Source organism: Macaca thibetana, chromosome 9 (genome assembly GCF_024542745.1).
Source record: "Macaca thibetana thibetana isolate TM-01 chromosome 9, ASM2454274v1, whole genome shotgun sequence".
Taxonomy (NCBI): domain Eukaryota; kingdom Metazoa; phylum Chordata; class Mammalia; order Primates; family Cercopithecidae; genus Macaca; species Macaca thibetana.
Genome location: NC_065586.1, coordinates 120,060,953 through 120,081,606, shown reverse-complemented (window position 1 = coordinate 120,081,606; position 20,654 = coordinate 120,060,953). Strand labels below are relative to the sequence as shown.

The 20,654-nt window shown below is 52.7% G+C and overlaps 3 protein-coding genes across 9 annotated transcripts in view; 1 reads left to right on the top strand and 2 right to left on the bottom strand.

Annotated features, from left to right (window-relative positions):
- The window catches only part of CHST15 (carbohydrate sulfotransferase 15), an 85,878-nt gene extending 70,583 nt beyond the window's left edge, over positions 1–15,295 (top strand). For all 7 annotated transcript variants that reach the window (XM_050803739.1, XM_050803743.1, XM_050803741.1 and 4 more), the window contains 3 exons: positions 1,371–1,527; positions 10,355–10,502; positions 12,644–15,295. In XM_050803739.1, the coding sequence (XP_050659696.1) occupies positions 1,371–1,527; positions 10,355–10,502; positions 12,644–12,834 (496 nt within the window). In that variant the 3' untranslated portion in view covers positions 12,835–15,295. The remainder of the gene's footprint in view (positions 1–1,370; positions 1,528–10,354; positions 10,503–12,643) is intronic.
- Positions 1–20,654, bottom strand: part of ABRAXAS2 (abraxas 2, BRISC complex subunit) — a 943,775-nt gene that overhangs the window by 820,574 nt on the left and 102,547 nt on the right. The gene's annotated exons all lie outside the window — the stretch shown is intronic.
- LHPP (phospholysine phosphohistidine inorganic pyrophosphate phosphatase) overlaps positions 1–20,654 on the bottom strand; it is a 661,086-nt gene that overhangs the window by 601,709 nt on the left and 38,723 nt on the right. The gene's annotated exons all lie outside the window — the stretch shown is intronic.

The window sequence follows — 20,654 nt, the reverse complement described above, 5'->3', positions numbered from 1 at the left end:
AGGGCGAGGGGGTTGGTGGCTGGAAAGTTACTAAAGGGAAACATCAAGGGGGAAGGGGTGGGGATTCCGGCTAAACCAACCCGATGGGATTCTTGCTGGAGACAGGCCAGGTGGCCAGGCACCTCCTGGAGGTGGTGGACCAGGAACCTGATCGGATAAGAAGGGTGATCAGTTGTCAAGGGTGGGGGATTCTGGCTGAACCAGCGTAGCCGTGTCAACAAACAGCATTTTGACAAATTTAGTTTAAAGATCTCCCTGGTGTTTATTAGCACGGTCCATAAACAGGGCAGCATCCCATTCCTGTAATACGAAGGTGCCCCTGTGGACCCAGCCAGGTTCTGGCTTTATAGGCAGAAATGGGCTGAAGAAGCAAAAACAGGGAACAGAGAGTGGATTGTTCATTTCAAAGTGACTTTCCTTCTAGGGTTAAAGCAAAGGGGACGTCTGACTGGTTGCTGTGAATCCCCTGGTTTTTGGAAACTGGCCCGTTCTGAGTTCAGTTCAGTTACGTGGCACCTAGCACAGATGACTGTTCTGGCCTGTGCAGAGGCTCAGTCCAGAACAGTAGCCTCTCATAAAGTTTGTTTAACAGCAGGATTCTTGGTAAAATAGGGTGATGCAGAGATGGACGTGGAGGTAGAAAAGTTGAGGTTTACTTGGGAGGAGGATACAGAGGAGCCCGAAGTGGGTCAAGGAAGACAACCAGTTCCTGTGCGGCAGCGATCTGCCATAGCGTGTGTGGTGTCTATGAACAGATCCATGTCCACAGGTAAACGTGTAAGTCTGCAGGTATTCACGTGCATATGTGGGGGTGCTTTTATATTGTGTTAAAAACGAGGTCCCTACCAACCTAGAAAGACACATTTCATCATTTTTTTTTTCAATGTCAGGAATGTGTATGCAAAGGACTGGGAATTTCATGTGAAATTGTAATATTGCGAGAGCAACAGATGCTCTTATTTTTGCTCCCTTCAGCAGAGGAGAGAGGAATGAGAAGGTGTATAAAATTTTCATGGCTTCTCTTTGCTAGTGTACCATTTTTGTAATCTGGTGTTGTTTGAAGCTCCCTGTTACTGTGAAAACAGAGGCTGCCTGAGATGACTAGAACGAGCAACAACAGAAAAGCGGCCAGTGGCTTGTGTGGGGCCAGTGTAGACATGTCTGGGTCTGGAAGAGCTTAGGTGACCACGAGAAGGGTGGGAGCTCCAAGGGACAAGGGAGGTGGCTCATCTGCAAGGGAAGGAAGAGGGGTGGTTGTGTTTCAATCAGGAAAACTGGATAATGTAATTGTACATTGATTTTCATTGTCACCCAAATGGTGTGATTGCACGTTCATGGGTGGTAAAAATATACATTTATTTTATTCACAGGTTGTACTCAGATTATCTCTACTTTGCAAGTTCGAATAAATCCGCAGACGACTTCCATGAGAAAGTGACAGAAGCTCTGCAGCTGTTTGAAAATTGCATGCTTGATTATTCACTGCGCGCCTGCGTCTACAACAACACCCTCAACAACGCCATGCCTGTGCGTATCCCCCCGAGCTGGCCCCCGGCAGAAGGAGCTGGTTTGTTGTTATTATGCAAGTGGCATTGTGGGCTTGGGTTTTAGCATAGGAACAGAGAGAAGCGTTTTAATGTGCAAATGCTGTTCCCCATTATTCATGGATGTAAAAGCTGAAAACTGATGGGCTCTTAGGCTGGCTCCCTGCCTTCTTCCCTGCTGGTCACCTGCCACCTCCCCCTCCTCCCTCAGCAGGAGAATGAGGGTGCGTTTAGGAAGATTACCATTTAGCAAGACACCCGGCAATTAGAATCGGCAGACGCGAGGACACCCGACTCTCAAATTCTCTTAAGAGCATTCTCTCGAGCGGCAGATTGTTTTGTTGGTTTAAAAAATTACCCACCAATGATTTTCAATGCTTCTTTGACAGAGTCTCAGTTGAAAAATATTTTCGGTTGATTCCTCAATCGTATCTCTTGTTCTTCCTTCAGAACTATGTCTGTACATTTCTAGCCTTTTCGAATGCTGTTAATGGTGAATTCAGCACCTTTTAGCCCTGGGATAGTTTTCCATGCTGGGCTCCCTGGGCTGGCTGTGTGCTTCAGCAGCAGGGCTTATGCAGCAAGGCTAATGCCGCTGCCTGTTCCGGAGTGGCTTTACAATCCTTGCTCTGCTCAGCGTCTCGCATGGCAAGGCAGGAACAGGCCTGCTGTGGAATCTCGGAAGGCCCCAGGGTGGTGGGACTTCAGGCCTAGAGGCCCTGTCCCCTCTTTCTTATTACAGAGGCCGTCGGATCTGGGAGGCAGCATGCAGGGGCAGCGGGTGGGATTCCAGCCTGCCCTGTTGGACTTTGTAGTTTGGCAAGGAAGATGCCACAGGGACACAGGTACCCCAGAGTCTGCTCTGGTGCCAGGTGGGAGGAGTGCACTTTGCAACCAGCCATTAGTGTGGATCAGGTTTCTAGCTTGGCCATTTGCTGGCTGTGTGACTCTAGGCAGTTGTCTCAGCCTCTCTGAGACTCAGTTGCTTTGTCACACAATGGGGTAATAATACTGCTTTACCAGGCTGTTGTAAGGATTAGAGAGCGATGAGTCTGTCTTGCATTCCTGCATTCATTCTTGCCACTATGTCCCCTGCATGGTGCTGAGTCCTGGGGCCACAGCAGTGCCAGGACAGGTGTGGTCCTTGCCTTCCTGTGCAACTGGCAGGGAGAGAAGATGGAGGCTGGGCAGGGAGCTCTGGCCACCAGAGAACCACCTGAGAACAGGGCATCAGGCAGGTTCCTAGGAGAGGGAATGTCTGTGCTGAGGCCCGAAGGAGAGTTGGCCAGGGAACTGAGAGCAGCGTGTGCAAAGGCCCAGTGGTCAGCACCACCTACCATGCAGAACACAGCCAGCCGCGTGGTGTGGGAGATGGGGGGCACTGAGGGAGGGGGCTTGGGTGTGTGGCACGTGGGGCCGCACCCCCAGGACTTAGTGAGCCTCAGAAGAAGTCTAGACTTCACCCTGAGAGAGATGGGACCCCTCGGAGGGTTTTAAGCGGAGGATAGTGTAGGAGTGGAAAAGGAATATCTCACTACTATGTTCATGGCTGAGGCACCTGTAATAAAAGACTAAAGCAAGAAAGCACACATACTTGTTTAACGTAAGTTTCATGTAACCCGGGAGGGAGCCTTCATAAGGAAACGGAGACCCGGAGAAACAGGAAACCTGTGTGTGTTTGTGCTTGGGTTTGATGAAGAGAGCAGTCGGGCACAGGGCTATGATTGTCAAAGGGGGAATGACCCAGTGGCTCTGCGGCCACCGTCACAGGGGACACAGGGTCTTGGAGAAACTTTATTTGTGTGTGGCTTGGCCAGCACAGCTTGTTGACCCAGCTTTGTGACCCAGAACTGCTCTCACCTGTGACTCTTGGCCCTGAACCCCTATGGAGTGAGTCTGAGAGAACAGGCAGGGCAGCCCGTCTGGCTCTCAAGGTGGCTCCTTGAGGGCGATCTGAGGGCTGGGGCTGGCAGGAGGAAAGGGGCGCCAGCAGGAGGAAAGTGGCGCTGGGCGTGACGCCTCAAGGTGGGGTTGTGGTTTCTTCCAGCACGATCACGACGCTGAGCACAGAGGGGTGCCCAGCGTGTGCTGACAGACACAAATCAAGTTGCAGCTGTGACTCAGGCCAGGCCCATTTCGTGCCACATCTACACTTTCCTGCTGCAGGTGGCTCTTCCATCCTGCAGGCCCCACATGGAGGACCCTCAGTCCTGGCATAAACAGTAATCACAGCAGCTAAGAGCCAGGGCTATCATGGGTCACATGCCGAGGTGGCACGCACATCGGGGAACATACTCGCGGACTGTGTTTCCCCATCATCCCAGCATGCCTGATTCAATCCACCCACAAGTCCTTTTCCCTCTTTCTCCCAGTTATTTCTAGAGAGCTCCACTGTTCTCCCACCCTCTGCTACTGCCCTGATTCAGCCACTGGCCCTTTCATTGCAACCCCCACCTGCACAACTTCCCTCTCTCTGGGAGGCAGCCCCTCCCCAGACCCCTTCTCACCTTGATCCGTTGCACCAGGCATCTTTCTGAAATGCCAAACTGCCATCACTATTGATGGGGTTCAGGGCACACTGCCCCAAAATATAACAGCTTGGCATTTGAGAAAACAGCAGAAACAGGAAGGCCACCCTTGCCTCCCTGTCCCCTCCTCCCCGCAGCTGGCCGTAAAACGCTCAGAGCAGAGGTGCCCTCCCTGTACGTCTTCATCTCTGAAGATCTGGGGGCACAGAGGCGAATCTGGACAGGCCTGGTTGTGTCTCCCCCAGTGCGTGACCACTAGATAATTCCCCCTTACAGGGGTTCGTGGCTCCGAGCTCACTTCTTTGGCTGGCACTCACCCTCTCACTTAATCAGCCAATATTTATAAATGCAAAGCAAAGAGAGGAAATTCCCTAGCATTATTAAATGATATAATTTGAAATCCTAAACAACTGTAATTACGAACAAAATTTGTGACATCGTCAGGAGACTGTCTCCAGGTGAATTTAAAGCACGGCTCGGGGGGATTCGCCTACTTTAGTGTGGGAAGTGAGGGTGCACCTTTGTCCCCCGAGGGTCGGGTGGTGCAGGCCTCCGCCAGGAATGGATCTTGAGGGAAAAGTCCAGGGAAAATCCAAGAGGAACCAAATAGGAGTGTTGTCCTGTCTTTGATAGGGGCCTCGTTTAAGGGAAGGAAGAGCTTGATGCACGACCTTCAAGGCTTGTCTGAGGCCAGCACCCTGACTGAGGGAGGGATGAGAAGGAGGAAGGCATTGGTGGTTCCTGGCCCCATCCGGCCAGGTGACCCTGTTTGCCTGGCCCCCTTCTCTGCCCAAGTGCCTTCTGGTAGACAAGAGCCACCAGGTGGAGCCTGCCGAGGAGGCTATGTGTGCTCGTCAGAGTATGGATGGGAAGTGATGGATTCAGCTAGTGTAGACTCAGCATCAGCCTGGCACTAAACCTTAACACAGGCCCTTGCATGCCTGGGGCTTCCTACTGGGACAACTGAGGCTCAGGGAGGCAGCCTTCCTCTGGAGTCACAACCAGTAAGCAGAGGATATAGGACCCAAAGCTAGGCCTTTTAACCCAGCTTCCCCGAGACGTGTGTTTGGCCTCAACATTTCCCCAACGGTCTGATCTTCAGTGGTTGCTACTCGGCACCCATGGCGTGGCAGGCCCTGGTCCAAGAGAGAAGGTGCAGGACGGTACTGTGACCAGTTGTGTGCTTGGAATGAGGCATGTGTCCATCCCCACCTTGGCATTTCTACCACATTGTGCCTTTTGAAACTTTCTCCTGTTCAGTCTCCTGCGTGACTCTCATAACAAACCCGATGGGTGGGTGGGAAGACAGGAGTCAGTCAATGTCACTGTCAGCAGATGAGGAGAGCGAGGGGCAAGATATCCAGCTAATGTGGTCGCAGAAGGGGCCAGAGCCCTCCGCTGCAGGCCCTGGGACCACTGAGTTCTCTCTGCAGGAGACTGCCTGAAAAGGACTGGGAAAAGTGGGGCAGGTGTGGGCTTTGCACTGGGGACTCCTAGGAGGAAGCGGCTTAAGCTGGGCTGGGTTTTGATGGGCAAGGAGAGGCAGGGCAGGGGGAACTCCTGACCCGAGGCACAGTTTATTTTAATGGCTTTAAATAGTGTTTCTTGCTGCAGAAGAGCGAATATTTAATATGCATGTGCAATCTGCATGCTACCGTGCACTTTGTACCACGTAGAGCGTGCTGACCCCCATCCAGTGCCCTGGGGCCAAGCACTTGGACACTTTCTCCCACACAGAAGGGAGGGTGTGCCCCTGCCCTCCTGCTCCAGGTCGACACTCCGACTGAACTTGAGAGCGCTGCTGAACCTGAGCCATAAGTTCGTGGGCGCCATCGTGATCCTCCCCGTGTTGTGTATGCTTGAATCTTTCTGATAAAAGGTTTCTGAAACTCCATCTGTGTGAGGCGAAAGGGATCTAACCTTTATTCTTTACTGCCAGCCCCTGTCCCAAGTCCTTTCAATGCGTCGTCTCATTAGAGATCCCCTGAAATCCATCCCTGCTTCACAGATGGGAACACTGAGGCCCACAGAGGTGAATCCTTCCACCAATAGCTGTTATCAGGCAGGCTCGAGGTTCAGTCCTGGGTCTGCTGGCCTTTGACACTCAGGGAGTTTTTGCCTTCCCTAGCTGGCTCCTAAAAGCAAAGGGTTTTGCTGGCAGGAGGCCTGGGCTTTTATGTTCAATTTTGTGTTTTGCTGAGGATGACAAGACAGTAGCTTAGCGGGTGCCTCTGGTCAAAGGAGATCCCCAGGGGCAGGCTCAGTGGACAGGAGGGATGTGGCAGTAACAGATTGTCCCTTAATCTTCTCTTCAGTCCCTGGAGAGCTCACACATCAGAGAAAGAGCCACGAAATCGGAAACGCTCCTCATAGAGGTGAATTTTCATTTCTGGGAGGAGAAGCCAGTTTCCCTCCAGCTGTAAATCCCAGCCCGGCCACAGCCCTGGGAGGGCAGCTTTGTGAGGCACCCCAGGCCCTGGCACACCCTGCTGGAGTCATTCACCACCTTCCTGTGGCACCCAGACGCAGGGGCAGCACACACCCCTCTGCCTCTGGCCAGCCCCCGCCACTGTTCTGCAGCACACCCTACCCTGGGGATGCTCAGAGGGGCCAGTGCACCTGCCTCAGAGCAGGGTCCCGAGAAGCCTGGTGCCTGGATGAGCAGCAGCCACAGCCCCTGGGAACTTGTCAGAAATGCAAACGCTCTGCCAGCCCCAGACCTCCTGAATCAGAAACTCTGGGGACAGGGGTATGGTCTTGTTTCTCAGGCCCTCCAGGTGGGTGTTTGTGGGCTCCGGTTGGAGAGCCACCAGGGCTCTTTTCACCACTCTCTCCTTCTTGCCCTCTGGGGTTGGGGAGACTTACTCCAGGGCTTGCTTTACTCTGACGGTCTTCTCTTTCTACCCACTCCTTTTCTCCACTGCGTGCATCACAAGGTGATCGCTGAAGTCTGTTTCTTTACCAGTTGAGCTCTGTCTCCACGAGATTGCAGCCTCCCTGAGGGCAGGGCCACTTCTGTTAGCAGCACATCACCATTGCCTAGCAGGGTGCCTGGCACATGGTGGCACGAGCTCAGCTTATTTGCCAAATGAATGAATGGGGACTAGTGGGGAGGCTGAGTGGGAACTCCCAACTGAAATCCCTAGCAGGGGACGGAGAGGCTCGGCCAGGTACCTGTCTGGGGAGAAGAGGGGACTGGGACTGTGCTCAGCTCAGCCTCGGATCTCGGTGGGGATTGCTCTTCCCTGGGGCCCTGCATGGGGGACAAGCTCCATGTGCACAGGTGACCTGGCTTCGGGTCCTGGCTTCAAGGGTATTGGCCACCGACCCTGGGTAGCCCCCTGCCCTACCCTGCACCTTCATGTTTCTGTCGATGGCGCAGTTAACTTCAGAGGCTTCTCGCAGCTCTGATGTTTTCTAATTTTAAGCACATTGGGCACTTGCCCTAAATACCCTTTTTATTTTTGTTCTATTTTGATTCTCTGTCCTATGCTGGGAAAAGATGAGGGAAAACAGTCTGCTGGGGGCTGTCTTTGTCCTGTCTTCATGGTGCATATGGTTGCAGTAGGGATGCTGCCTGCACCAGAAACTGTCACTTCAGGTGACCGCACTCCCCCTCCCTGGCACGGGGGCTGGGGGTTGGGGTGGGAATTGAGGGGACTTTGGGGTGGATGGATCAGAGGGAAGGCACAAAGCGGGAGGGGAGCTAGCCCCCGGAGAAGCAGCCAAGTGCCCGGAGGCCTTCCCTGCGCGCAGCCCCTGCGGTTTCCTCTGTTCCTCCCCTTCCTGGCTCAGCGCCGCCTGCTGAGGAGGACCATGCTGCGGTGCAGGCCTGTGTCCACCTGAGACCGCTCAGGGGGCTTTCACGAGGATGGGCACAAACGAGGTTTCAGAGAGCTGTCAGGTGCAGGTGCCCAGCCAGGTGCTCGGCAGGCCACAGCTGCTCTGAAACACCCCAGCTTGCCACAAACACCTGGCTGCTTTCCTTCTGGAAAGTTCTCCTTTTGAAAGGCACGTTCTCTGGAAAAGAAAAACCTCATCAGACTGGTCTCCCCTACGAGGGACGGCCTACAAGCCTGCCAGGGAGAGAATTGAAAAGCCCCAGGAGGCCAGTGACTTAACAGCAAGATGGTCTCGTCATGATTCGTCTGCGTTGGAGGCGACACGCATGTTTATTTCCGAGACTGGCACGTTCTCATTTTCTCTTTAGCTTCGGCCCAGCTTGAGGTCTTTTTTTTCTGAGCTGGCATGTGAGGTAGCAACAAAGTGTGGGTTGGAAACAGCTAATGAATTTTGAAGGCAACTTATCCACTGTAATTGCTTTTCTTCCTCCCCATCCTCCTCCATGGTTAGAAAAATAATGAAATGGGAAAAGAATAGTTAGCATCTGTACATATTTTGCCCAATCTTTCATTGTCTTGTTGTTAACACTGTATTCAGCATTTGCACCCGAGAACCATGTTGAGGGCCAGAGTGCAGGCTTCGCAAGGATGGGATGGTGGAGAAGCCACAGTCCCTGCCCTCAAGGTCAAGGTCCAGGTCAAGTTGGGCAGGAAAGGAAATGTGACATGAGAGTGTCTGCCTAAAAAATGGGAACTCCAGAGAGGAGCCTGGGGAGCCGGGAAGTGCTGCATATATGAGAGGATGAGCTGGAAGTTTAAGCCAGGCCCAGAACTTTCTATACATAGAAAGCCATGGAAGCTTTAAGCAGGGCTGGCTGTGGCTAGCTCACTGCTTTGGAAAACCCATGCTGGTGGCAGGGTGCAGATGGAAGTGCAGAGACCAGGGGAAGGAGGACCAGCCAGGAGGCTGTATCAGCTTCAGGCAGGTGTAGATGGGGCACAAACAAAGGGAGTGGTGTGAACTGGGGAGAGATGGGAGATGAGAAGTTCTGTGCAGACACAGATAGGCAGAGCAGGGTCCCTGGGCACTTGGAGAAGGGGCAAGGGGAGAAGTCCTGGAGAAGGGGGCCTCAGCGAAAGAGGCAGAGGCTGGTTTTTTTGTTTTTGTTTTGTTTTGTTTTGTTTTTGTTTTTCCTGGAAGCTTTGCTAAGAGTTTAGGGTGAACTGTGGAGTTAGAGGAAACTGTTCCCAAGACTGCTGTCACTTCTGACACCAGTTGCAAGTTCAGGAGAGATATTCCCCAACCCACCTTCAGGTTCTGTAATTTTCCAGAAGGATTCTCAGAACACACTAGAGGCTATTACGCTCTTGATTATGATTTATTACAGGGAAAGGATGAAGATTAAAATCAGCCAAGGGAGAGGAAGTGCAGGGGGCAGAGTCCGGGAGGGGCCCACATGTGGAGCTCTGGGTCCTTCTTTCCTGTGGAGTCATGGACGGTGTTAGTGCCACTGGCCGTGGTATATGACAATCCTTGGGGAGTATTGCCAGGCCAAGCCTTGGGGGCCAGGCCTTTTACTGGGGCTCCATCACATGCAGCTCCTGTGGCTGACCTTTAGTCTCCAGTCCTATTAGAGTCAGGACTGATACCATGTGGCCCAAGGCCCCATCATATAGCACAGTGTTAGCCTGCCTATGACCAAAACCCCCAGGCCAACCAGGACACTTCTGTCTGGTAGGATGTCCAGGGGCCTAGAGATCACCCCCCAGGAGCTGAGGGAAAGGCCAGAGTTCTCTTAGAATAGAGTGAAATCTTTACCACACAGCTTGCAGTAAGGCTTGAGAGAAGGAACAGAAGGGTGAAAACCCAGGAAATGGGTACTAGAAAGTAGAAAGGACTTAAATAGAAACATCCTCCTGTGGACTTGGTTCATTGCTGATTAGATGCTGATTTACACACACCCTCACAGTCAAGGATGTTCCTCTGGCATCAGGCATTTGGCTCTTCACTCATCTAGGTTGTCTTTGGGGTGTCTGTGGTTGATTTTTCACAGCCCATTGTGTGCTGGGCATAGAGGTCACACTGGGAACAGAGAAATAGCCAGGATATTGTGCAAAGAACATGCGCACCATTGGTGGCCACAACCTTGACGTCTTCCCTGCACTTCAGTCCTTACCTGTGAAATGGAGGCATGGGGCTACCCACAGGGTGTTGTGAGGATTAAATGCAACCCCTAATATAGGAATTCTTTGCACATGTAGCACAAAACCCCCTGTAAAGAAGAAGAACACCTTGTGTTAAAATCCAGCTTCTGAAAGTAACTTTGCTAGGGTAACTCTTTTGTGGTATCCTAGTGAAATGCCATACCACTTTTGGAAAAGTGCCCTATGGTGTTGGGGCAACCGCTCCTGAAATAATGCCCTTCTTCTGTGGTCCTAGGTGAGGCTCCAGGTCGGGCTCTATGCTGTGTACCTTCTGGACTGGCTCAGTGTTTTTGACAAGCAACAGTTTCTCATTCTTCGCCTGGAAGATCATGCATCCAACGTCAAGTACACCATGCACAAGGTCTTCCAGTTTCTGAACCTAGGTATGAGTGTCGTGCTTAGACTGACGGGGCAAAGCATGAGCTCTGTGGACCTGTTCTGGGAGTCCTCTGGGGCAAATGCAGACCTGGTCAGCTGGGTAGGAATGGGCTGAGCTGGGAGACCTGGGGATGCCCTCCAGGAGGCCTGTTAAGTACCATTTATTGAGCACTAGCTGTACAAAGGTCATTGTGCACAGTATGGTGAGGGATTCTCTGGAGAGGAGGAGATAGTTTCCCTTCTGGGAACTTATGGTCTAGTGAAGGCAGAGGAAGAGGTCATAGCTCACCTAACTGAATGACAGGTAGGGTGTCATGGGGAAGGTCAGCACTGTCATGTAAGGTACGTGCTGATGGTTTGGGATCCCAGCTACTGCAGGGATGAGGAAGGCTTCGTGGAAGGAAAGGGCCTGAGAGCTGAGCTTTGTATGACCAACAGGATGTCACCGGGGAGCTGGAGCAGAGGACATGGGGCTTGGAGGAGGGAACAGACAGATCATTGCATCATCTCGGGTATTCTGGGAAATTCCTGGAGTCACAGCCGTGTGGCTGAGTTTTGGCTGCTGGTCATGGGTGCTGGGCCCCTGGGTCATGACCACCTGCCCTCAGCTTGTGGATACCAGCGCCCCCATGGGCCTGAGAGTCACTTTGTGGTGACAGGCCACACTGCTGACTGTGGTGATGGCTGGCAGAGGCATGTGCTGGCGGAGTGAGGGCTGCCCATGTGGACGGGGCACCCAGGGATGGCTTGAAAGGCTGAACAGGCTCAGAACAAGCCGCCCTCCTTCCCAGAACACCCCCTGCAGCCCTGACTGATGGTCTTGCCCGGGAACTTGGTTAATTGAGTGTTTCTGGAAATATATCTGCCTGCCACTGGGACTTGGGCCTCTTTGATCATTTGATTTTGTTTCTCCTTTTTTTGGAGAACGGTAATGTGATCGAGTTTGATGAGTTCTTTCCCTTCCAAGGCTTAGACTCATCTTTCTTTGATTTGACCACATGTTGACTCTGTCCCATTAATGAGCTTGTCTTGTGTCCCCAAGATGGATAGTAAGGCCAATTCTGTATCTCATATGGCCCTAGGATGCTGGGACATGCTTTTTCTGTATATGGGCTAAGGACTTTGGCCAGATCCCAAGAGCCTTGGGTAAAGAGGCTTGAGCAGTGATGGGTTACACTAAGAAGCTGTAGCGCAGAGGGCTGGGCGTGAGGGTGACTGACAACCTCTGCCGACCTGTTTCAGGGCCTCTCCTCACTCCAGAGGGCGGGGCGCGGGGGTGACTGACAGCACCTGCCAGCCTGTTCCAGGGCCTCGCCTCACTCCAGAGGGCGGGGCGTGGAGGTGACTGACAGCCCCTGCCGGCCTGTTCCAGGGCCTCGCCTCACTCCAGAGGGCGGGGCGTGGAGGTGACTGACAGCCCCTGCCGGCCTGTTCCAGGGCCTCTCCTCACTCCAGAGGGCGGGGCGTGGGGGTGACTGACAACCTCTGCCGGCCTGATTTAGTGCCTCTCCTCACTCCAGAGGGCGGGGCGTGGGGGTGACTGACAGCCCCTGCCGGCAGGCCTCTCCTCACTGATCTCCTTGCTGCAGATGGAGGTTCAGCCCGTGGGGGCTCTGGGCACAGGTGGCCTCCCCACCCTCCAACCTATGGCCACTTCACAGCAAGACGCACAGGGTGAAACTGCAGGCCCAGGGCCCTTGGCATGAGCAGCCTGAAATAGAAACGATGATGGCGGAATTCCAGAGGGCTGCTGAGCCGGAAAACTGAAGCCCATGGGCTGTGCCCGGCAGGCCGCACGTTCCTCCAAGGATGGGTTGACACCCATGGAGAGCAGCCCACCAAGGGCAATTGGAAGGGAATCCTTGAGGTCAGCCTCAGACGCTGTATCATCATTAAATGCCAGCTGGGCTCCCCCGTGGGTGGGCATCCTGCACCCGCCACAGAGTGTCTTTGCAATTTCCTAATGGTATTTCCACTTTCCTCAGTGCTTCCAAAATGGATCCAGCCAAATAATTTTAATCCCCAAATACATTCTTCTTAAAGGAAAATCCTGCCTGAATACGAAGCATAGCTGGGATTTTTGCAAAGTCCTTTTTACTTCCTGCCATGCCTCCTGCCTTACGGGACTCCTCTTCTTTCATTCTAGGGCCCTTAAGTGAGAAGCAGGAGGCTTTGATGACCAAGAGCCCCGCCTCCAATGCACGGCGTCCCGAGGACCGGAACCTGGGGCCCATGTGGCCCATCACACAGAAGATTCTGCGGGATTTCTACAGGCCTTTCAACGCTAGGCTAGCGCAGGTCCTCGCTGATGAGGCGTTTGCGTGGAAGACAACGTGAGAGCTGAACTGTTGCTGCACGTGCTGGGCCCGCCAATGCCGTCATCACCAGGATTTTACAAATCTCTTTGCAGGGAACTGTTTCACTCATGGTATGGAAAACCCCAGGACTCCGCCTCTCTAGGCACACATGAATTATAACCATTTTGGAATTTCTTTTGTGATGTTCAAGAGCTCAGCAATGGACCCCTCACAGAGCTCCTGTCTGAGGCCAGTGGAGACCCCATTTCTCAAGAATTCAGCTCTGCTCCGAGCGTCGTGGAGCTTGGGGATGCAGCCAGCTGACCCTGCACTGGGTGTGGAGAGAACACCTAGGGAAGGCAGCCCAGCGCTGCCCGCCTCCGCCTTCTGGCGAGCCTCAGTCTGGGTTCTGAGTCAGCACGCCAGAGGTCATGCCACAGGGCTGGCTGGAACTTACACTTCACGTTCCCTTTTTTCCCTCTAGAGATGGGGTCTCGCTGTGTTGCGCAGACTGTCTATATTCAATGGCTATCTTCACAGGTGTGATCATATCACATTCACTTCTGAAACGCTTGTTGGGATCGCTAAGCTCACTGGGACAGAGAACCGCAGTCTTTCGAGAATGGAGGCTCTTCATTTTTTTTTCTCCTTTACTCCAAAGTCAGCCCTCTAGTTTCTTCAGATGTAAACCCTGTTAACGTCACTGTTTCCAAAAGGAAAAAAATCAGTCAGTTTTTGGCAGCACCTTCATCTCTCTGACCTCCTCCTATTCTGTCCTTGTGGACTTTACTTATGTTTAACCTAGAAAATGAATACATTGAAAACAAAACCACTTTCTGCATTTAACCAGTCCTGGCTCGCTCTCTCTGCTGCCTCTTTATATGTCAAGAAATTCAGTTTATAATTGGAAGGGAAAATTTTGCTATTAATGCCAGAATGAGCAACCTGAAGGAATTGAACACTTCATGGAAAATGTAGGTAATTCAAGCCCTCATCAGGTTTACAAGATCATCAGAGAAACAGAGGATTTTAATTTTTAGTTCTGGCCGGCTACAGGCTCCATTTCTCCGCCTTCCCATTGGAAAATGTTTATTTCCACATTCTCCACTACGTGTGGTCAAAGTTCCTCGCCCAGCAAGGGACTATAGATACCCATGTCCCAATTCCGAATCACAATGCATAAGCTGAACTTGGGCTGAACGTGGCGTGTTGAGATTTGGGATGAGGTTTCTAAGAGTCGTGTTCTTCATGGAATTTTCCAGGCTACTTGGCAGCTTGGTTTACCGATGGATGGGCAAGAGATCTTGTCATTTCTTGGCAGTCACGGGCAAGATTGAAGAGAAGACTTGAGCATCCTTGGCAACAGCCCAGGTGGGACCTGGATGAAGCTTTGCACTCAAGTGTTGTCAAGGGAAGCTTCCTGTGAACCAAAGTTCTCAGGCCAAGGTCTCGTCCACCAAAGCCAGAAAGTGCAAGCACCCGTCTACCCAGCTCTAACTTGCATGTGTGAGACAGACCGGGCTTTAGGGGTAGGAGGATCTGCAATCGCTCAGCCATCCCCTGGTGCTGTTGTCTTTCTGTCATCAGGGAAGGGACACACAGCCCATTTGAAGGTGTGCAGAGGGCTCTGAGCACCAGGATGGCCGGGAGCTGTTCCTGCTACTGAAGGAGCTGTGTGTCCCGAACTCCCACTTGCAGGGACAGTCCCCACCTTCTCTATAGCCGGCACTGGGAGCAGCCGCCAGCAGGGAAATCTGGTCTGAGCACAAGGATGCTTTAGGGAGAGATCCCTTCAGTGTGTGTGTGTATTTATTTGCTGTACAGTGTGTGTGTGTGTGTGTGTGTGTGTACTCGCACGTGTGGGTGAGTGCGTCTTCTGAGTGAGTTCTGTTCAGTTCCAGTTGCTAATGAGGCTCCTCCGCTCTGGACACAACCCTTTTATAGATTAATTTCTCTGCCAATTAACTTGTCATTTTCAGTACATATTTTACTATTCCACACCAACCATAATTATGACAAGGGATTTTTCTTATGCACTCCTATGCATGTGAATAACATGTGGTGTAATTCTGCTTCTTACAGAAGTATTACTGAAGGTATTATTTCCAATATTATTTGGTTTATTATGCGGATCTTTTTTATATATGCAGTCCCATCCCTTCTGTGCCAATCAATGCCATCCAGACATGGTTTTTCCCTCCAGGGGCCTTTCTCCAGAGGCCACTTCTGCTGCCTCTGCTTCCTCTCATTCGAGGCCCGGCTCTTGCTGACAGGATAGGTTCCGTTCTGGGCGGTGGTTCTCGAGCCTGCCATTCAAAACCAAAGTGAATTAGAGCATTTCTCATAACATGGTATTGAAGTTCCTTTTTGTTCTCAAAAGCTGTGTACCAGACTGTGTTAAATTGTACTCCCTTAGTCCTGTAAAGTATGTTCAATAAATCGCAGTTACACTGTACTTTTATTAATATTTAACATAATTAAAGATGGACCCATGTGAGTGACGCCTGTGGAGCGGGTGCTCTTCCTCTGCAGCCAGGCTCTTCCTGGGGCGTGAATGAATCACAGTGGTTTAGTGTCGGACCTGCCCGACTTGTGCAGGCTCTGTGTAAAGGGGAGTTACAGCTGTGCTGGCTGCTGAGAGATGAGGTGTGATCGTGCTAGCAACAGGCAGAAGAAAACTCAAGACCAGAGAGAGAAGGATTCAGATGTTAGCAGGGACTCCCCGTGCGAGTCCTGTTGGGGTGTGAGTCAGGGTGGGAGGTCCGGCCCAGCCCACAGTCAGGCCTAGCATTGTCTTCAGACCTTCCAATTTGAAGGTTAGGTGACCACAGGCCTCATTCCGGTGGCCTGCCTGGTCCCCGGCAGCTGTGAGTTTGAGACCCCTGGTGTCTGTGGCACGTGTCCTTATCGCTGAGGGCAAGCCCGCAGGAGGAGGTGGTGTGCACTCAGCTGGGGCAGCCAGGAAAAAAAGATCACAAACAACAGAAACTGTTTTTCTCAGTCCGGAGACCAAAGGCCTGAGATCAAGGTGCTGCAGGGCTCGTTTCTCTGGGGGTCTTTCTCCTTGGCTTGCTGATGGCTGATGCTCTCTGTGTGTTCGTGTGGCCACACACACACGGCCCTGCTGCCTCTTCCTCTCCTTGTAAGGACACCAGTCGGAGGGGATGAAGGCGCGCTCTGACAGCCTCATCTTAACCTCATCACCTCTTTAAAAAACTTTGTCTGCAAATGCAGTCACCTTCTGAGGTACTCGAGACTGGGACTTCAACATATGAATTTGGGGCACACTTTTCAGCCCATACAGAGGGGACATCTCAGGCTTAGGGCTCTGGAAGCTGGGCCATCCTGAGCACAGCGTGGACCCTGGTGGGTCCCCCAGTTCTGGGCAGACCTTCCTGGGGTTCCCTTTCTCCCCAGCACCGCCTCCCACGGTGGTGTGTTGAGGTTGGGGGCTGGTGTGTCCAGGCTGGAAATACCCCATCTTTTCCTGCCAGCGTCAGGAATGGCTTTACCCAGCAGGGAATGGAGGACAGGTGGGAGTCAGGAGCAGAACAGCTGGGGTGCATCTTTGAGGGCTGAGGGCACGACTTCCCTCCCTTTCAGATTTCCTCTGAAAGCCTCTCCCGTGAGGCCACCCACTCCCCACCGAGAAACCAGCCCTTGGGAAGGATCCTGATGAGCACGCCTCTTCCCCACAGTGACCCTATTTGGGAACTGAAGCAAAGGCTGTGCTCCAGGTGGAGGAACTCCAAGGATCCCTGAGTGTGGAGACAGGGATTGTGTGGGTGGCTATTTTCCTGTTACTCCAGAAATCTCACCCTCCAGACAACTGTGCTGCCTATGGTGCGGTGGATCCCAGGGGGACTGATCGGAAAACATCACTGATAAATTGGGTTTTCCCAGCACTTCACCGGGCAGGGTTCTCTGCGGAGCATCAGAGACAGAGCAGGTCCCGTGGGGCAGACGCTGCATTAGCTGGAGCAGCCTGGGAGCTTCGTGAGTTTGTGTTGCTATAAAGGAGTACCTGAGGCTGGAAATTTATAAAGGAAAAAAGGCTTGTTTGGCTCACAATTCTGCTGGCTAAGGATTAAGCATCAGGTGAAAGCCTCAGGCTGCTTCACTCCCGGCGGAAGGTGAGGAGGGCTGGCTGCACAGAGGTCACAGAGGGGAGGGCAGGGCCGGGGGAGGGAGTTGCCAGGCTCTTTTTAACAACCTGCTTTTGTGGGAACAAATAGAGCAAGAACTCACTACCCCCAGAACAGCACCAAGCTATTCCTGAGAGCTCTGCCCCCATGACCCAAACAATGAGGATCAGATTTCAACATGAGGTTTGGGGTACACACATCCAAACTGCAGCAGCTACTATAAATCACCCCAAACTTAGTGGCTCAAAGCAACAGAAGTTTATGATCTCACAGTGCTGGAGGCCGGCAGTCTGAAGTCGGTCTCACTGGGCTAAAGTGAAGAGATGAACAGGACTGGTTCTCTCCAGGGGCTCAAAGGGAGTCTGTTTTCCTACCTTTTCCAGCTTCGAGAGGCCGCCTGCACTCATGGCTCCTGGTTCTTTCCTCCATTGTCAAAAGCATAGCATCTTCAAGTCTAACTCTCTCCCTCTGCTTCCGAGATCACATGGCCTTCTCTGACCCTCATGTTCCCGGTGTCGTAAGGACCCTCGTGATGACACTGGGCCCACCAGATCATCCGAGATTATCTCCCCATCTCCAGATCACATCTGCAAAGCCTCTTTTGCCATAGAAGGGAGCATATTTGTAGTCTCTAGGGATTATGACGTGGACATCTTCAAAGGCCGTTATTCAGCCAACCACAGGAGGGTGGTGTGGAGAGCTGGCCAGTTGGGCAAGCATGGGATGGAGGGGGTACCCCCGGCCGCTTCCCCGTGCTCTATTGTACAGCCCAAGCAGGTCTGAGTGGGGAGGGGGCTGCCCTCAGCAGAAGGCCGAGCTTCTGGATGCATCATTCCGGGACAGTGCATCTTCCTGTCCAGGCAAGGCCCTATGACTGGGGTAGTGGAGTAGGTGGACAGGGCGATGTGAGGGGTCAGGCCGCAGACCCACCTCCTCCCGAATTCACATCACAGTGTTTTTCCCACGGAAGGTCACCTGGTTTCCAAGAGTCAGCCTTGTCCCCCACAACGGAGACAGGACAATTTCTCCAGCTCTTGGTAGAAGTAATTTTTGAGTGCTTACTAGTTATTTACCTTTTTGCTTTTTAAAAAATTTTTGTGAAGTTACTTTGTGAGTTTTCCAGGATGTGTGTAAACTACACACATCAGCCACCTGGGTAGTTTTGAGTTGCTGAAGTTCAGCTGTTGTTGACTTCAAAGGCAGCAGCTGATGAAAGTTGCAGAAATAGTTAGAACATTTTCCGGTCCCTGTTCAGGGGTTGTTGACCTCCGTGGCCCCCAGCCTCATGGCTTTGGGCTTGGGAAGGCTGGTGTCCAGTCTCACTGATGGCTACAGACTGGACTCACCCCCACCATCTCTGTCCTCACCAACCCTGTCCCCAGCCCCGTGGCTCATCCCCAGTATCCTCTGCAAACCTGCTCCTACTCAGGTCCGGGGCAGCAGGCTGAGCACTGTGGGCCGTCCTGGGAGCCTGAGGCTGCACAGGTTGCTAACCTTGGATTGTAAGGCTGGGTATGAAGGCAGAAGGTGGGGATTCTCAGGCAATGCAGCAGGCCCGTGAGAGAGGCTGGGGAAGAGCACCAGGGCTCTCTCAATTGCCACCTGCAAGTGGCTGCGTCCTCCTGCCATGGGGCACCCAGGACCCAGCCCAGGCTTGCACCTGGGTTCTTCATTGTTGAACCTGTGGCAAAGCAAGGAGGAGACTTGGTCTCCTCCCTGCTGGGCAGCCTCTGCTGACTGCCCTATAGGTGCTGGGCACCGTGTCTGGGGCACAGAGACTGTGAAAGGCCTCCTCTCCCATGGTGGAGAGCCGCCAGCAGCATGAGGGGGCCGGGTTCCTGCAGGGTCCTTGGCAGCACTGAGGGCCAATGGGGATCCTGAGGGCTTTTTGGGGTGTACCGTCAGCTCTGCATGTTTTGAAAGGCCCCTTCAAAGTCAGGTCCTGGTCAGATCTAGAAGTGGGCAAGTCTCAGCTGAGGCTGAAACCTCGGCTTCCCTGAGCCTTGTGACTTGCCCAGGGTCGGAGGCCCAACGCTCCCTGAGGAATATTCTTCCTGGCAGGGCAGAGAAAGGCGGGGACCAGGGAATCGGGGTGGGGAAATCCCAGCTGCCTCTCCTTGCACCCTGGCCCATCTCCCCCAGGTCATGAGCCATCCCCTTTCGACTGTTTTTCCACCATAAGGGACTGTGATTTGCATCCACCAAACTCTGCCCCTGACAGGGACAGTGTGGGAAGAGGGTAAGCCCTGAGTTTGGAGCCAGATGAGCTGGATTCAAAGCCCAATTCCGCAGCAGAGGGCCTGGGACAGCCATCTCATAACCTTGGGTACACCACAGGCCCTTTCTGCACCCACAGGTCTGTCTTGCTCATGAGTGGGTCTCAGAGTTAACAAATATGGACTGAGGATCAGAGAGGCTGCACGCCTGCCTGAGGTCACACAGCTCAGATCCCCAGAAAGAGCAGAATGGCAGCTCAGACATTCTGAGTCAGTGCTTTTAACAATAGTGCTGCATTGTACACCCTTAGCACCAGCCCCAGGCTCCCATCCTCAGCAGCCTGTCTGCATTTCGAGGGTCAGTTCTCCTTCCCCTCCATTTCAAATGCCCCCCTTTCAAGTTCCCTCAGGGAAGGCCAGTGGTTTCTGAGGTCACCTGGGCCAGGGGTTTGTGCAACTTAACTCATCAAGGGTCTAGGTGATGACTGGGATTTCTAGGGGGAAACAAGGGAAATAAACATGACTTCTTCTGCCAAAAGGCTCTCTCAGCCGAAACTTGCTGGCATGGATATTCCCCATGCCCTGGGCTGGCTGGCGTGAGTTGTCTGAGCCTCCCTGAAAGCAGACTTCAGGGGCTGGCTGTGATGGGCTAGCTACGGAGAGGAATCCTGTGACCCCTGAGTCACATCAGAAGTAGATTGCTCCACCCCAGGGCTCAGCCCTGCCCAGGGCATCAAAGGCACCAAACAAACACACCTGAGCTAGAAAGCATAAAAAAGCCAAAATTTAATTTTCTCAGCAAATATTTTCTGAACATCTACTATGCACGAGTCATTGGGCTGGGCACTGTGGTGAGGGTGGGGCATAGTTCATTTGCTCATTCATTGATTCCTTCACTGGTTCTTCCAACAAATACTGAGGGAGCACCAGCCATGTCCTTGGTATTAGAGGCACCTGGGAGAGCAGAGCTGGTCCCTGCCTGCTTGCAGTGCAGCAGACAGATATTGATCAGAAACAGACAAGACATTGATCACAGCATTGCCTAAAGCATTTCAGAACTGCAACAGCCATGAGGGGCGATACTGGGGACAGTGACATATTTCTGGTGAGACACCCTCACCCCTCCCCAGCTACTCCACTCTCTCTGACTTCCCCATCTGTCTCAGAGACCAAGCCTCAGGAGGAGGCTGGGCTGGAACTGGCCGCCCAGCTTTCCCCAGGCCCCACGAAGACCACTCCCAGAATGTTTCAGGCCTACCAGAGTCTCTACCTACCAGATCACCCCAAGGCTGCCATGCCCTGATCCTCAGGAAGCCACTGTACCTTGCATTGGGTCCTATGTGTCCCGTGGCCCCTCATCCATTCTCAAAATGCCTCCTCCACTTTCTTGCTCTGGCTCAAGATGACTGAAGTGTTTCCATAAAGGGCCAGATGGTAAATATATTACACTTTGTGGACCCAAGAGGAAAAATAGAAGATATTAGGTACTAATGTAACAG